At 40.2% G+C, this 17,786-nt stretch overlaps 1 protein-coding gene across 1 annotated transcript; it reads left to right on the top strand.

The window, feature by feature from the left end:
- Positions 1–75: 75 nt before the first annotated feature.
- On the top strand, positions 76–16,165 carry LOC132795662 (mitogen-activated protein kinase kinase kinase-like). The gene is given in 12 exon segments (XM_060806519.1): positions 76–842; positions 921–1,283; positions 1,365–1,990; positions 2,051–2,217; positions 2,275–2,450; positions 3,133–3,315; positions 4,127–4,235; positions 4,826–7,114; positions 10,539–10,576; positions 10,578–10,978; positions 11,777–12,261; positions 12,330–16,165. Coding segments are annotated over 11 exon segments (5,778 nt in total). The 5' UTR covers positions 76–842; positions 921–977; the 3' UTR covers positions 13,328–16,165.
- Positions 16,166–17,786: the final 1,621 nt, after the last annotated feature.

Below are 17,786 nucleotides of genomic sequence, written 5' to 3'. Positions count from 1 at the left end.
TAATTAATAATTTTTAAAATGATTTTTCGATTTTCAAAAGCAAACCAACAAATTGTTAAAAACAAAATATCGTATCATCGATAGCTGTCATCGATGTTTCGCCACCTCTAGTCCGGCAGTCTATCGCCCGTCGATTTTCTGAAGTTTTTCTCTCCTACCAAAACCAACACAAGTGTTTTTTATGTTTTAAAAAAAACATACGAAAAGCGAAATCAATCACTGCTAACATTACGAGCTTAGCAAACGAAATTGAGACAAACAAACCTCAACAGCACAGTCGCCAAACGATGTGAAAACAATGCTTAAAAACGAAACGGGCCAACAACAACGAGCAGCGAGCAGCAGAAGCTACAGCGAACAACAGACAAAAAGACTCACATACACACACTAACGCGCAAGAAACGCAAAAAGAAACGAGAAAAAATAAAATCAAAAAAGAGAAAAAAAGAAAAGCAGCAGCAGCAGCAAATTTATGCGAAAAGAAAAAGCAAGAGAGAGAGGGAGACAGAGGTGCGTGCTATGCTGCTGCCTGATACCAACAAGAAGAGTTCTGCAATCAGTTTAAAGTCAACACAAGAGCTGGGATTCCAATTGGAACTTGCCAGCAGCAGCAAAAACAACAACAATACAAACGTATTCAAGCTGCGTTGTCGTTGCCTATTACAATTTTAGAGTGTGAGTGTGTGGCCTCTGATTGTTTTCTATTGTGCGTGCGTGCGTGCGTGCGTTTCTTGCTTGTTGCTGCAAGGGGGCGGGGTGGGCGACAAGGTGCAGTGAAATCGCTGCTCTGCAATAACAACAACAACAACAATAAGAAGGCGGCAAACAACAAACCAACTCGGGTAAGCGTGGCACATTGCACAAGTGGGCGTTACCACGCCTCTATATAGATATTGACATTTGCTTTTCACATGTTGCAGCTTTTGATGCGGATGCGGCAAATCGTTTAGCAACAGCAGGAGCAGCAAGCACTGGCCATGCTCCCCATCAGCGAGGAGCAGCACGTTGACAATGGCAACAACAACAATCAGAAACAACTGCAACTGCAACAACAACAACAGCAACACATTCTCAATGCCGATGATGCGGCCGCCAATGGTCTGGTGGTGGATGAGGATGCCGCATTGGCAGCGGACGCCAGCCTCTGGACCGCATTGTATGACTATAATGCCCAAGGCGAGGATGAGTTGACGCTGCGTCGCGGTCAAATTGTTGTGGTGCTCTCCACGGACAGCGAAGTCTCAGGCGATGTCGGCTGGTGGACGGGCAAGATCGGTGATAAGGTGCTGTTGCATTATACACAACTCATATGAATCATGCACTCTGTATATACTAACCGCATCTATTTATATGTGCTTTTTTAGGTTGGAGTCTTTCCGCGCAACTTTGTGACGGACACAGATCCCATGCAGTTGCCCCATGAAATTGAATACAAGGAGCTGGACATCAAAGAGGTCATTGGTTCCGGTGGCTTTTGTAAAGTGCATCGCGGCTACTACGACAACGAGGAGGTGGCCATTAAGATTGCCCATCAGACCGGCGACGATGACATGCAACGTATGCGTGATAATGTGCTGCAGGAGGCGAAACTCTTTTGGCCACTGAAACATCGCAATATTGCCGCATTGCGTGGCGTCTGTTTGCGCACGAAACTGTGTCTGGTCATGGAATATGCACGTGGCGGCAGTTTGAATCGCATTCTTGCCGCTGGCAAGATACCACCAAATGTCTTAGTGGATTGGGCCATACAAATTGCACGCGGCATGAATTATTTGCATAGCGAGGCGCCGATGTCGATCATCCATCGCGACCTGAAGTCATCCAATGTGCTCATCTACGAAGCCATCGAGGGCAATCAATTGTATCACAAAACGCTGAAGATCACCGATTTTGGACTGGCACGCGAAATGTACAACACACAGTGTATGAGTGCGGCGGGCACATATGCCTGGATGCCGCCCGAAGTCATCAGCCGGAGCATGTACTCGAAGTGAGTAGAGAAATGAAAAGTACAGAATGAATTCAATTTTGATAATTTACTGTGCTATAGATCCTCGGATGTGTGGAGCTATGGCGTGCTATTGTGGGAACTAATCACTGGCGAGACGCCGTATAAAGGTTTCGATCCGCTCTCCGTGGCCTATGGCGTTGCTGTGAACACGTTAACGTTGCCCATACCAAAAACCTGCCCCGAAACGTGGGGCGCACTCATGAAGAGTAAGCGTTTGATCTGGCGAAAAATCAATTGTATTAAATTGTATTCATCTTTTGCAGGCTGTTGGGAAAGTGATCCCCATCGAAGGCCCGATTTCAAAAAGATTATCGAGCAGCTGGAGAGCAGCGCTTGTTCGTTGTTTACGCTGACGCCGCAGGAATCGTTTCATCAGCAGCAGGAGCTGTGGAAAAAGGAGATTGCCGAGGTGCTGCACGATTTGCGCGAAAAAGAAAAGGTAATCAGCGTTTACAGAATGCGCCATATATTGTATATACACATATATAGATGTATATCGAGAGCAGCTCCTATTTATATATAGTACATCTCTATGTATTCCCTTTTACGAATTATAACATCGCGATTAGTCGCAGCAATTTCCTACTTTCTCTCTCTCTGTAATAATCTATTTGTTTTAACACTTTCTGTTTTTCTGTTTTCTTTCTAAAACCAAATATCGAATCGAATTTCCATCCACTTCAAATATTTGTTAACCACATATTGTATACATATATATAAATATAAAAAAAGCGTTTCCAAACCATCGAAGAGGTAAGCGGCGTGTGCCCCAAAAATGGTTACGTTTTTCTTTCCTTCTTTGTCGCGTTTCCTGCTCGCATTTCGTTATGTTTTTGCGCTGCATTTATGTTTTTGTTTTTCCAAAATTGGTTTAGTTTTGATTTTTAGTTTATTTCCTTGTTTACCTCTCACAATCCTCAACGCAAACAAAACAAAAGAAAATCAAATTGAATGTGTAATTGCATGACTTGTTTTTTTTTCCTGATTATCTTTCTTTTTTTTATCTTACCACATTTCAAGTTACTGGCTGCACTGAACGAAAATCGTTTTGTTGTCTTGTCTTGCCTTGTTTAGTTTTGCAAACTTTGTATACTGATGCCGATTTTCTTTTCTGTGTTTAGGAACTGCGCAACAAGGAGGAGCAACTGGTGTTGATGCAAAAGAAGCAGGTGGAGAAGGCCAACAAGTTGCATCAGCTCGAGGAGCAGCTGCGACAGCGTGAGATCAACATACTTGGACGCGAGCTCATCATGCAGCAGGTGCAGCCGGTGCCATCGAAACGCAAGCCCAAAAAGATCAAGAAGGTAAAGCACATCATACAAATATTATGGCTATAATGTGAAGCGAGTGTTGTCTTTTTAAAACTATCAATTGGAATACATAGACGAGAAATCTTTATCGACTGTATTTTGAACGGTTTGAAAGCTTTGTAGATCCTGCGCTTCACTCGATACGATATAGCCATGTCCGTCTTTCTTTGTTATGTTTGCACGCAGATCAAGTTTGTTTGAAAATGTTGCAGAATTTATTTAAGAAATACTTTTGTATGGGCAAAAAAGGTCTACTTATTAGTTAGTCAGTTGCTTTGACTGACAATCTGATATATGTAGTAATTTATGGTATATTTTAGTTGATAATCTAGTATATTTTGCGCTCTATGGTATATTTTCAATGTAGTACTATTTACCATAAATAGGATTAGCTATATTTTAGCGGTATATTAATTTGGTATACTTTAAGAATAATACCGCATTGTTTCGCTTTTATACAAAATGTGTAGCAAGTATCTCACAGTCGAGCACTATCGTCTGTAGATTTCTTACTTATTTAAAAATATTCTCATCCAAATTAATTGTTTTGCAGACCAAAAATTATTATATTTTAAACAACAATTCGATTTGGACAAGTTTCTCGAATATTTTTTGTCACTTTTTCAACAAATTTTAAGTATTTATAACTTGGTGCACCGATATTACAATTGTATAAATTATATTAACATGAAATTCGACTTATTAATAATTTTGTGGATCGTTGATCTTTTTCGTAGAACCCAAACGCTAATATAATTAATATTTACATCAAATAATTCCACTAATTACAATTATTTATTTTTAGAAAGCACAGATCTCACTGCCCACGGGTTTTCGGCACACAATTACGGCTGTCTGCGATAAAGTGGAGCCTCCTGGTTCGCCCTCGCTCTCCGGATTGCGCATTGTAGCACGTGAGTACCAACAATTGGGATTTCCCTCTATAATCGAGCGTCATTTTCGTGTGGCAAACCATAAGAAAACATAGTGTTCTATTGCATATATTCCTTAGGTAAAAATACCTACATATAAGCCCACAAAGAAAAGAAAGGTTTAAGCATTCAATTTCGTGTTAACTGTGCAAAAATATATATGAAAAAACAATGTACAGTTTATCAAGAATGTAACAGAAAGTTGTCTGTTTCAATTCCACTTTGTTCCTTATTAATTTGTTGCTCAGAAACACTTAAATCACTTGAATCACGGCAAAGAAAAATATAACTTGCTAACTTATTCTATCGATAAAGAAGTTTTAAATGTTCCGACTCAACTTGTTTCGGTGAAAAGTTAATGGAATTGAAATACTTCGATCAATTTGCATATATTTCCTTAGCAGTTATGTTGATTTTCTAGCATGCATTTATATTTTTCTAAACTTTGAATTATTATTATTATTATTGCTTTAATTTTGTTGTCGTTTCCATGTTATTTTTTTCTTTGTTCTGTTTTCTGTTGTATTTTATTTGTTTGTTTCATTTACTCGTTTCGTTTGGCGGGTATTCAGTGACTGATGGGCACAAGAACAAGACGTGGGGACCGTCGACAATGCATCAGCGTGAGCGCTCATTGCTGCCGCCGCAGCTCGGTGGCCAGGCGCCCGAATGGCCACCGCAAAGCTCAACGCACTCATCATTCAGCAAAAGTGCGCCTAATCTCGACAAGAAGCAACTGACTCCGGTTGCTGCCAATGGGGGAGCGATGATGATGGTGCCACATACCTTGGTGGGCAGCTCCAATGTGGGCAGCATTGCTGTTGGCTCAGGAGGAGTAGGAGTCGGAGTCGGTGGAGGAGGAGGAGGCAGTGGATCGGCGCCAACAACACCAATGTATTTGGGTGGCAGTGTGGCGGCCATTGGAGCGGTGGGTGCTGGTGTGGCGACAGGTATACCATATTTAATACTGCATACCAAGAACAACAACCAAAACATCAACAACAACAGTAGCAACAACAGCAGCAGCAGCAACAACCACATCAACAACAAGAACAACAGCAGCAGCAGCAATCACAACAACAACAACATCAGCAATAGTAGCAATAATAGCAATAGCAATAATCATAATCATAACAAAACTAACAACAACAACAGCAGCAACCACAACTCGCCACGACTGAATCTGAATAACGTTAAACGCCCGCCTGCCAGCAGCATTTATGGACGCGCACGCAGCCAGGATTATGGACTCGATCACATGGCAACGTCATCGCCGCCGTCGTCGCACAACAATTACAATCACTACAATCACAATCATCTCAATTACAATGTGTCGCATCTGCTGTCCGATGATAGCTCCGAAACGGACACTTTAACCCCAACGACCGGTTGCTTTCACTTTCTCAAATCGAGCGCCGGGGTTGCCATCAATCCGGATGTGGCCAACGCACGCTTGGGCGGCAGTCTTGGCAACAGTCCGGCTGTGGGACGCAAAAAGCTATCCCTAGACAGTCAACAGCCTACGACTTTGGTAAGAACAATGCAACCGTCAGCAGCACCGACAACATTGATCATAACACCGCAACAGCTGGGAACGGAACGTTCCGGTGATAATAATACGTATGATCGTGCCTTCTATCGCGATGTGGTTAAAAAGATATTGGCAAGCAGCGAGCGTGTGAATTCAAAATCGAGCGGTGATCTAACCATGTATAATTCATCCACCCGCTTGACCGAACAACGTTTGGGTGTTCCCTACGATTACGATTATGATTACGAAGATGCAGAGGAAGCGCACGAAGGTCGCTTTCAACGCAATGCATCGGGTTCGCAATTCCCCCGACATTGTTTCTTTCGCGAACAGCAACAGGAGACGACGACGACGACGACGCCGCAGAGTAACGCAAATGATGATGAGGATGAGGAAGAAGTTGAGAGTGAGGAGCAGGATCAACGTCACATGCATTCGCATTCGTCATCGTCGACTATTGACACATCGGCGTCGGCATCGGCATCGGTCACGGCCTCCACATCGATGGCGAGTCAAATGCGTGCCACAACGCGCAAAGGTTCGGTAACCTTTCAAATGGGCGGCAGCGGAGGAGGCGTCGGTGCTGTTGTGCCCGTTGAACTGCCCAGTCCCAGCCTGAGTCAGAGCACAAGTCTGAGTCACAGTCAACGTCATCAGACGTCAATAGCTTCCATTAGTTTCGCCACCAACTACAGTTCCAGCGATAATGATGATAACGACAACGACAGCGATGATGAAGCGCCAACGATGGCGCACAATTACGATGATGATGATGATGATAATGATGGTGGTGGCATATTGAAGGATGCTGTCGACGATGGACAGAATGGCGCATTGATTCTCGATAAGAATTGCATTATGCACACACGTAATATGCTCGATGTGCAGCCGCATCCCGATGTCATTAAGATGAAGAAATCGTTGTATGCCGCCGAACAGCAGCGACAGCACAAGAAGCAGAAAAACCGTAAGAAACAACCTCATCTACGTTCGCTGGCCAAATCGAAGTCCATGGATGCCGATGGCAATGACAAGTTGCAATTGCAACAGTCACAGAATGAGCAGCAACAACAACATCACTCGACAAGTGGCATCAAGTTCAAGTCGTTGATGAATTTGTTTACGCGCAACTCGAAGAAAAAGTATACGAAGTTGGGCAACGTTGGACGCGGCGTCGGCAGTGGAAGCAATGCCGAATTTTATGCCATCGATCCGTATGACGCAGAGTTGTTGCCAGCATCGGCGACGGACGTGGCAGCGATCACAACGACGGGTGCAAAGCGTAAGAGCAAAAAACCCCAAACACAATCCTGCGAGCAATTGGAGCGATTCTGATTTCGGATTCGGTGGCAAAAAAACTACTATTGTGGTTGTTGTGATTCATTTATCACTCACTAAAAAAAAAAAGAAGAAAAATGAAACTGCTGCTGCGCTGCTGCTTTTAACCCTTTTCTACAACAAAAACAAGAACAACAAGAACTATATAATGCCAGCATACAACAACGCCCATTGTTTTATATTAAAACCATAGACTAAGACACATCATCACACGATCACACACTAGACTCCCTCAAAACTTGCATACCTACCTATCGTAACATATAATCATTAACGATAACAAAACTTAACTTAATACGAAGACATCTGAAAACGTAGCATTGGCTCGCCCCTCGCTCCCCTTGTGTAAGCTCCTAGATAACGACGACGACCTTAGGCTCAAAGCCTAAAGATTTAAGTCTCAATATATTATATTGACAATAGGATTTTCAAATACTCGATAAAAGAACTTAATTGCCCAGAACTATAATCTCAACAGAAACATTATTCGCAAGGCAAGGAAAAACAAGAGAAATTATTTAGGAGAGAATGATAGAATGATAATTCTGAAGGAAATGCAGGGAAAGACAATTGAGAATGTAAAATTTAATGGCTAGTTAGTTAGCGATTGCATCTTCGGCACGGGTGAATTCGGTTCATGATCTGACGTTATAAATTCCCTTTTTTCTCTTCTTTTTTTTTACAATCTTCTGTTTAAACAAATGTAAATTGTATCATTAATATTAAATTAACAGAAATATCAGTTTTCCAATGAGCCCTACTATTATATATAACATCTTTTCAGTTGGTTGGATTTATCTATCGAGGAGATCCAGAATGTGGTATCTTTTCAGACTTCTTACTGTTAAACTGTTGTCTACTAGACTTAATAACTGACGTTTATTTCTTAAAATCCTAGCTTATACAGTTAGCAATAAATTCTAAAAAGCCTTCCTAGCTTAGAATCTGACGTTGCAAATTCCCTAAAACGACTGTCGTTTATTTCTTCAAATGATAGATGTCGTCCAGCCTCGTTTTGAAGAGTTCTTTTCCCAATTTTGATTCAATTCAACTCTCGTGGACATTTCCGGGCTTGGGATTCCGCTTGTTGACAAGTATAGTGTTCCTTCCTAGCTTATAGACTCGACTCAAATATATACACGTTACGGTATATGCATGGCTGTAGGGGGGCGTCTTCAAATAAGTAAACACTTTCACTTTTAATTGTAGATTCAGTTCTTTTATTTCGCTTTTGATTTTCAGTAGAAAAGACACTTGTCATGCGCACAAAGAATGTAGAACATATAATAGCAAGGAAAAGAGGGCAGGGTGACCAACCTGAGGAGAAACTAGATCAGTGTCACAAGGTCACACGCACTAACTTTGTCATTATCGATATCCATCGATCGCGACGACACTGTCAGCTGTGTTAAGTGGTCACCTGGCATCATCTGGCATCAACATTCTCCCCCCCTTGCAATGAGTTGCAAACGGTTTTATTGTCCACATGGACCGGGCCATTGGCAAACCGTTGGTGCTCGGCAGGATGCCAGGTTGAATGATGTGAGGATACACATCAGTGCTGAGTACCAGGGACACCATCGATGCCTGGAACCAGCGTTCGTCGGCGAGCGTAATGCGACAGCGGGAACGTGACCGTGCTGGAGTTGAAGAAGAAATGCATTTTGGGATCTTATCTTGTCCTGCAGAACGTAGTTCCTTGTCTTATTGCCTGCGAAAGTAGATAGAAGTCAAATCGACACAGCAAAATGACGACCGTTTCGGGTTCGGGTTTTTGCTTCCTAGCTTAGAGAACCCATTTCTATTATAGACTCTTCTCTCACTTGGAATATCAATTGTATTTTTGGGTATTTGCATGAAAGGCATTTTGGGATCTTATCTTGTCCTGCAGAACGTAGTTCCTTGTCTTATTGCCTGCGAAAGTAGATAGAAGTCACATCGACACAGCAAGAAGATTACATCGTCGACTATTGTTCCAGGTTCGGGTTTGCGCTTATTAACAAAGTAGCGTGTTCTTTCTTAGCTTAGCGGAATCTATTATAGACTCGACTCTCGCTTGGAATGTCAAGTGCATTTTCGGCTATGCATAAAATGCATTTTGGGATCATATCTTGCCCTCCTGAACGTATGATAGTTCCTTGCTGTATTGCTTGCGAAAGTAGATAGAAGTCACATCGACACAGCAAGAAGATTACATCGTCGACGGCTCTGCAAATAAAGATTGAACAGAAAATGAATATTGCGAATTTAAAAAAAAATAATAAACAAAGAGCATGGGGTAACTCTAAGAATGGGAGAGAACAAAATCAGGTAGCATCACCAGTGAATAGCAAAATACATGCTGAAAGTAGTACGCAATACATCAAAATATATGATCGAAATGCTCAGGTTCTAAAAGATATTAATATTGAAATTGACCTAGAAGAACTGCTTACACAGGGAAGGGAGGGAGGAGAGGACAACAGGACAAACATCGGGGATAACGAAAGGAAGAAATGAGAAAAATGTTAATAACATATAAAACACATAATACGGCAATACTATAAAGATGATATGATTAATTTGGTAGAGTTCTTTTGACATTTAAGTGAAACGTTTTGTTTATTATTATTATTATGATCATTATTATTATATATATATATATATATTTATATATCGTATTTTTTTTTGCTAATTATACACATCACTAATATGTACAATATAAACAACAATCAACATATTTATAAAGCAAAGAAGAAAGTAAATACATCTTAGTTGTGTTAATAGCATTTGTTTTTTTTTTTAATATACGATTCTTTCATCTACTTAGTTTGTCTCGCAGTCTACGTAAATTTTTGCAATTCTTTTTATAATTTTTGGTATTTTGTGCAGAATTTTGAATTATTTTTAGTATTTTATTTGGACAAAAAAGCGAAAAACAGAAATAACACTGTGATGATAAAAAAAAGAAAATAATAAAATTATTCAGAAAAAAATGTATTATGATAGAGTTGAGTTTTTTTTTGTTTTATGCTTGATTGTTTTTTGTTTGTCTACACCTTAATGTACTTTTGTGTAAGTAATTTCCATTAAAAAAAAAGAAAAAACCAAACAAAAAGCATGAGCAAACCATAAGAGGATAATAATAATAAAAATAATAAAACAAAAATTGACAATAAAACGAAAAAACCAAAAAAAAGATAACTAAAATGCGAATGTGATTGATCAATCAAACGAGGTGTCGGTGGGATTTTGCCTGCGGTACTTTCCCTGCTCCTTATCCCTCTACAAAAATTCCCACTTCCGATTATTCCCCCCAAAAAGTTAGTTTAAATTGTTTAGCCAACACTGTTTACTCAACACTATTTTGTCAACACTGTTCATGCTGCTGTCCCATTGGATCTCGATGATGATGATGATGGATCAATCATCGACAGGCTATCAGGGGAACAACGACAAGGACGATTGGCGCTCGGGGGGCAACCAACATGCCGATCATGTCACCATCGCCGTATCTCCTCAGTCGCTTCACCACCAACGTCCCGCTGCCCACCTTATACGCAGGCGATGCGGCTCGAAAGCCCAAGTTGTCGGTGATCGAACTGCTGCTGTACAACATGGCATCGCTGCTCGCCGGCGTCGCCGCCGGCTACGATGTGCGCATGTCCAATGTGTCACCGGTGCATCCCACGCTGCTCAGCGAGTTGCCTGCACTGAAGGCAGCACCAAAGGCGGCGTGTCTGGAGTTGCAGGAGCAGGAGCAACAACAATCACTGTTAGAGTCGCAGTCGCAGGCGCTGACACGGCAGGAGGAACATGACGAGCATCAAGTGGATGGAACAACTAGGCAGCTCAATCAAATATCAAATGCGCCAAGGTAAACCTAACTAATCCGTAATTCTAATATATAATTTTTCGTTGTTTGCCCTGCTTTTATTATTTCCTGCATGTTTTAACTTTTTTATATTATAAACTTAAACCTTAGAAGATTGTATGTATGTATATCTTCCATCTATCATCAAAATAACTTATAAAATGTCTTACTAAATTAAACTTGTTCAACCTCACAATGTATTTTTCAATATTTCTTATAAATAGTATCCCTTTTTGGTTCATGTTTTTTAAGAATATATTAGTTTTTAATTCTAGTATCTCTCTTCTTTATATACCTGCTACCCATAATATATTCTTTATGACACGTGTAAATTTGGTTTCGATAAGCCAAAGTTATTCGAAGATACTCAATAAAGAATTTTATAATATCTTGAATGGAATAATATACCAAAATACAACGTTCGGTATATTTTAGTATTTTTGGTATATTAAAAAAAATTATTTTGTAAGCCTTTGTATATTTGGAATGTAATACTACTTCAATATACCAAATATAACAATTGGTATATTTTTAGAATATGATTTCATTGCAAATGAGTATCAGATACCTCACTTTCTTTTTCGCGCTTTCTTACGTGTTTTGTATTTGTTCGGAATATTAATTTGGCATATTAATTTGGTATATTTTAAGAATATCTCCTAGTTCTCATTTTCGAAAATTAGCTTTTGCTTTTCATGCTATGCTCTTTTAACATCCTAAGCCTTACACTCTTTTTTGAATGAATGTTGTCCACGCATCTGTCAACTGAATGTGCAATCTTCTTTCTCAACTCTCCGATAGATATGCGCCGCTGTCGGATGCGCTGATGACGGCGTCGTCACAGAAGCCACAGAACTTGGCGCAACGTCGCGTTGGCGGCAGTCAACCGTATTACACGCCCGTGCAACGCACGCCGCAGCATCAGTTGCACCAACAACAGACGCAACCGCAGTCGCAACAACCACAACAACAACAACAACAGCTAGTGACTGCCACTGTGGCAGCACAAGTTGGTGCCGCCGCTGTGATGGCGCCACAGACTGTGGCTGCACTTTATGCCGGCTCCCAGCCGCCAACGCCGTCGCCACGTCGTAAGCTGAGCAGCAGCAGTTGCAACAATCCAACAACAACAACAGGTGGCGGTGGCAATGACGGCGTCTTCGAGGAGTTTCGCGTGGGCGGCGGCATTGGACCGCCGCCGCTTTATGCGCCCGCCGATTATCTGCGCAACGGACCCAGTTATTCCAACGATGGCGGCGGCGGCGGCTATCGCAATGGTTACTTTGGTACGTTCAATTCGGTTCATGCCCTCTCAGCTCTCAACTTAACCCAACTACAATTATTTCCCCTCAAGGTTCCAATTATTTTCCCTATCGGCCGGAGCTGAACTTTACGTACGAACGCGATTGCAAATCGTATCCGGATTACAGCTACGATTACAATCATCGGCTGCCGGATTACTATGACTATCATCATCATCACCATCACCAACAGCAGCAGCAGCAACAGTATGAGGCAGCGTCAGCAGCTGTTGTTGTACCACTGCAGACGCGCACGCCACCGCCGCGTGTGCCACAAATGGGCGTGACAGCGGGCGGACATCGACGCACACCGTCAACGGTGTCGAACAATTCGAATGTGCTGCTGGAGCATGAGGAGCTGATGTACGATTACAACAATCTCAATTTGAATGTGCAGCTAAATGTGGATTACGATGGCAGCGGAGGTGGAGGTGGTGGAGGGGACACAACCAGTTTGCCACCAACTGTGGCAACAGCCGCAACGCTTAGCAAACAAGATTTGTATGCGATTGGTTCGCCTAAGCTCATCAATCGGATGTTGCACAGTCCGCTGGCCAAAAGTAAATATGCGCCCGTGACGCGACCAGCGAGTTTGCCCTTTGAGCAGCATGCACTCAGCTATCAGCAACAGCAGCAGCAACAGTTGCCACCACAACAACAACTGCAGCAACCACAACAGTTGCAATTGCAACTGCAACCTGGCAAACTGCGCAGCTCGATGAAAAAGTACAACAGCAATGGGGGCAGCAGCATCTCATCGCAGCAGGGCACGCCCACAAATCCGACGCCGCCGGATTCATTGACCAGCGACGATAGTTCGTATCTGAGTGCGAAGGAAGGTTCGATTGGTTCGCAGCACAGTCGCGTCCGCTTCAGTCCCGAGGCGTATCTCGATGCCAATTTGCCGTTGCTGCCACGTCGCATGACCACCTCACCCAGCAGCAGCAGCAATCCGGCAATCCAACAGCAACAGCAGCAACATCAACGACATCATCGTCATCATGGCTCCAGCGCCAGCACACCATCGCCATCGGCCTCGTCGTCATCCTAGCAGGCGCGTCTGGCGCTAACTTTGCAGTTGGCGCGTAGCCCGGGCGCAGACGTCGTTGGCGTCGCTGGTGGCGGTGGTGGCGGCGGCGTTGGTGGCGCCTCCAGTTTGGCACTGGGTCTGGCGTTGCATCAGCAGCGGGTGCCCTATCGCTGGTATTCGGGTGCAAGGCGATCGCGGTCCGCACACTACGAGTATCGACTCTGAGCGGCGAGGAAGCGATAGCAACGGGAGCGACGGAGCAGAGCGGGAGAGAGAGTGGACTACAGCGATAAAGACAGAGAGAGGGTGAGATAGATGGAAAGAGGGAAACAAAAAGAAAGAGAGAGAGATAGACAGTGAGAGAGAAAGATAGAGATGAAAAGAGAGAGATGAGAAGAGAGAGATGAAAAGAGAGAGATGGAAAGAAAGAGAGATATAGAAAGAGAGAGACGGCAATAGAATGATCGAGACAGAGATATATAGATAGAGAGAGAAAGAGAGAGGTCAATAGCGTGATTGAGAAAGAGAGTGCGACTGGCAGAGCGAGCAAATTTTTTGTATAGTACATTTTATACCTCATGCAAGCGTACATTAGAGCGAGAGCGACAGAGAGTGAGAGAGAGATGGAGATGTAGATGTAGGTGTAGAATCAACATTGTAAATGTAGAGGGAACACCGAAGTTCTCTGGCAGCAACAACAAATTTCTATAGGTTTTTCAATTCCGTTAGTTCGTCAACGTTCTGCAAACTTTCCTAAATTTCTTGCAACTAGCAAAATTTATTCAATGTCTTTCTGTTCCACATCCCAACGTGACTTTCCGACATTTTCCATAAAAATCGCCATTTTGTTGCACCATAACCTCACTTTTGCTATATCCAGGCTGTCCAGAGACTTCACCTTCAGCCAATGTGCGTCTGTACATACATATATAATAATATTAAAGAATTACAAAAGTATGTTCAGTTGAATTCGACATATATACAACCAGTACATAAGTATATATATATACTGTATAGTATAGAAGACATATGCGATTTGTATATTTTAGCCCTCAAGTTGTTCACACGCAAAATATAATGTACGAATATTAAACGTATTGTATAAGTTTATGCTACAGTTATATACTATATAGACACATACATATATATATATATTGCCATCCCCGACTTGTGCGATTTGCCTTAAATATAGCGTGAGAATTAACAAGATATATATGTGGTGTGTGTGCATGAATAACCCACGAATATCCCCTCTCCTCGGGCGAAATACTCAGAAACAAAACAACAGCATCAACAAAAAAGCCTTATGTATGCCGATACATCTCCGACTGTCTCCAATTGCGTTACGCCTTAAGCCACGCCCCTCGAACAACAATAATATAGGAGAGAACTAAAATAAAAAAAGAAGATAGCTAGATAGCGACAGAGAGAGAAAGCAAATAACAACAACAAACACACCAATAACTCCATTTTTAAGTCTGAACAAATTAACGTTTATATAAAGATCTAGAAATACATATATATACAAATATAAATATAATATAGAATGTATAACAATGATATATGTAGCTCGATATAGAAACGCGTTGCTAACAAACAAGAAAAAAAAACAAAAGAGATACAAGAAACCCTTAGCTCTAGTTTGATTAAATTATAATACTAACCCTATACAGATATTTATATATATATACATATAGAAATCCTGCAGTATATAAATATATAGAAATTTGCAAGTTTCCGAGAGAAAAATACAAAAACATTCATATAATATTATCAAATTTTTGACTACTACAAAATACATCCCAAATACGCGTGTATGTATATATATAACTCTGTACAACTGTTTATCCCGATATGTAAACTATATAATGCTTATACACATTTACTTAATTGCAAATCAATTGGTTTGATCGAGGCGACATAAGCGACATCAAGTGGAGAGAGAATGTCACACCATTTTTTTTTTAAATGTGATAAAAAAAACAAAACAAGAACTGCATTTTTCTCTATAGGTTTTTTTCCATGCTTTATAGTCAAAATGTTGTACCTTGTAGTCCCAAGGAAGACTATAATAGAACTGATTGTCTGTCGGTCTTCCCAATCTCTAAACGAGATATTTCAAATAGAGCTTTCTTTTTGAACTAAATTTCATGCGAATGTGACATTTCTGAACGCTAGATGGCGCTGCTTTAGCATCGAATAAAACTCGAGAGATATTGTATGTTTTTTGAAATGCTTGTTCTCTAGTTTTGATATGTTGTATCGAATTGAATTGTTTGCCAAAAAAATGCAACGTCACCTAACTATTTAAACTAAACCTAATAACAATTACTATTATCATTTAGACAAATTTGTTGTTCATGCTCAAAAGAAAAAGAAAAGAAAAACAAACTTAATAACTGAATATTCCCAACCTCATCGAGTGTGCTATATATCAAAAAAAGAAATAAATAAGAAAACTAAAACAAAAGAAAATAATAATCCGAAGAACCAGTAAAACAAAAAAAAACTTGTAGTCGAATTGCCTTTTGTTGCCTGTGTCTAATGTATTTATTATTGCAAGTTGAGTTTGCCACAGATCAGAAACTTGAACGGAAACAGAATTAGTATCGGAATCAGAATCAAAAATCAAAATCGATCGAACAGAGTTTTGATTTGGTTCGCTAGCTAGATATGGTGTTTTTTTTTATAGGGTGCGCGCCTATAAATATGCAATATGCAATAATAAAATGCCGCTTGCGACTCAGTTTTATGTACAAATTAGCGTTTAAACAATTAACAATTAATTAATAACAAATTAATTTGAATCATTCAGAGACCAAAACGCAAAACAAAAAAAAAACCGAAACTAAAAATATAATAATTGCAAAAACAAATAAAAACTACAACAAACTATTTTTATACATATCAAATGTGTTTCATTTATTTTTTTCTAGGATTTACATGAAATTTGTGAGCTTACAAGAATTATGCCAACCTTTATAACCCTAAATTTAGTAGTTCCTTATCTTAGTGCCTGCGAATGTAGATGGTGGTCGTCGACGAACGTTCCGGGTTCGAGTTTTCACTTCCTAGCTTAGAGAACCCATTTCTATTATAACCTCTTCTCTCGCTTGGAATGTCAATTGTATTTTTGGGTATTTGCATGGAAGGCATTTTGGGATCTTATCTTGTCCTACAGAACGTAGTTCCTTGTCTTATTGCCTGCGAAAGTAGATAGAAGTCACATCGACACAGCAAGATGATTACATCATCGACTATTGTTCCAGGTTCGGGTTTGCGCTTATTAACAAAGTAGCGTGTTCTTTCTTAGCTTAGCGAAATCTATTATAGACTCGACTCTCGCTTGGAATGTCAAGTGCAAGTAAAATGCATTTTGGGATCATATCTTGCCCTCCAGAACATAGTTCCTTGCTGTATTGCTTGCGAAAGTAGATAGAAGTCACATCGACACAGCAAGATGATTACATCATCGACTATTGTTCCAGGTTCGGGTTTGCGCTTATTAACAAAGTAGCGTGTTCTTTCTTAGCTTAGCGAAATCTATTATAGACTCGACTCTCGCTTGGAATGTCAAGTGCATTTTCGGCTATGCATAAAATGCATTTTGGGATCATATCTTGCCCTCCAGAACGTATGATAGTTCCTTGCTGTATTGCTTGCGAAAGTAGATAGAAGTCACATCGACACAGCAAAGAAGATTACATCGTCGACGGCTCTGCAAATAAAGATTGAACAGAAAATGAATATTGCGAATTTAAAAAAAAATGTATAAACAAAGAGCATGGAGAGAACAAAATCAGATAGCATCACCAGTGAATAGCGAAATAAATGCTGAAAGTAGTACGCAATACATCAAAATATATGCTTGAAATGCTCAGGTTCTAAAAGATATTAATATTGAAATTGACCTAGAAGAACTGCTTACACAGGGAAGGGAGGGAAAGAAATGAGAAAAATGTTAATAACATATAAAACACATAATACGGCAATTCTATAAAGATGATATGATTAATTTGGTAGAGTTCTTTTGACATTTAAGTGAAACGTTTTGATTCTTATTTTTATGATCATTATTATATATATACATATATATATATATTTATATATCGTACTATTTTTGCTAATTATACACATCACTAATATGTACAATATAAACAACAATCAACATATTTATAAAGCAAAGAAGAAAGCAAATACATCTTAGTTGTGTTAATAGCATTTGTTTCTTTTTTTTTTTAAATATAATTCTTTCGTTTTACCTTTATTACCATACATTTAGCACGGAAATGGTAAAACAGAAAAAATTGATAAAAAAAAAAATAAAACAATAAAATCACATAATTTCCTAATTATTTTAAATTTCAAATATAATTTTGCGATTTCATAATATTAATTAATTCTATTTCTCTTCACGAGAACTCAACTTGTAAATTCTCTTTTAATAATTCCGCTTTTAGTTCGCCAATTCTTTATTAAA

The sequence above is a fragment of the Drosophila nasuta genome, chromosome X, assembly GCF_023558535.2.
Source record: "Drosophila nasuta strain 15112-1781.00 chromosome X, ASM2355853v1, whole genome shotgun sequence".
Taxonomy (NCBI): domain Eukaryota; kingdom Metazoa; phylum Arthropoda; class Insecta; order Diptera; family Drosophilidae; genus Drosophila; species Drosophila nasuta.
The sequence above is the reverse complement of the archived record's forward strand: the minus strand, read 5'-3'. Positions and strand labels throughout refer to the sequence as shown.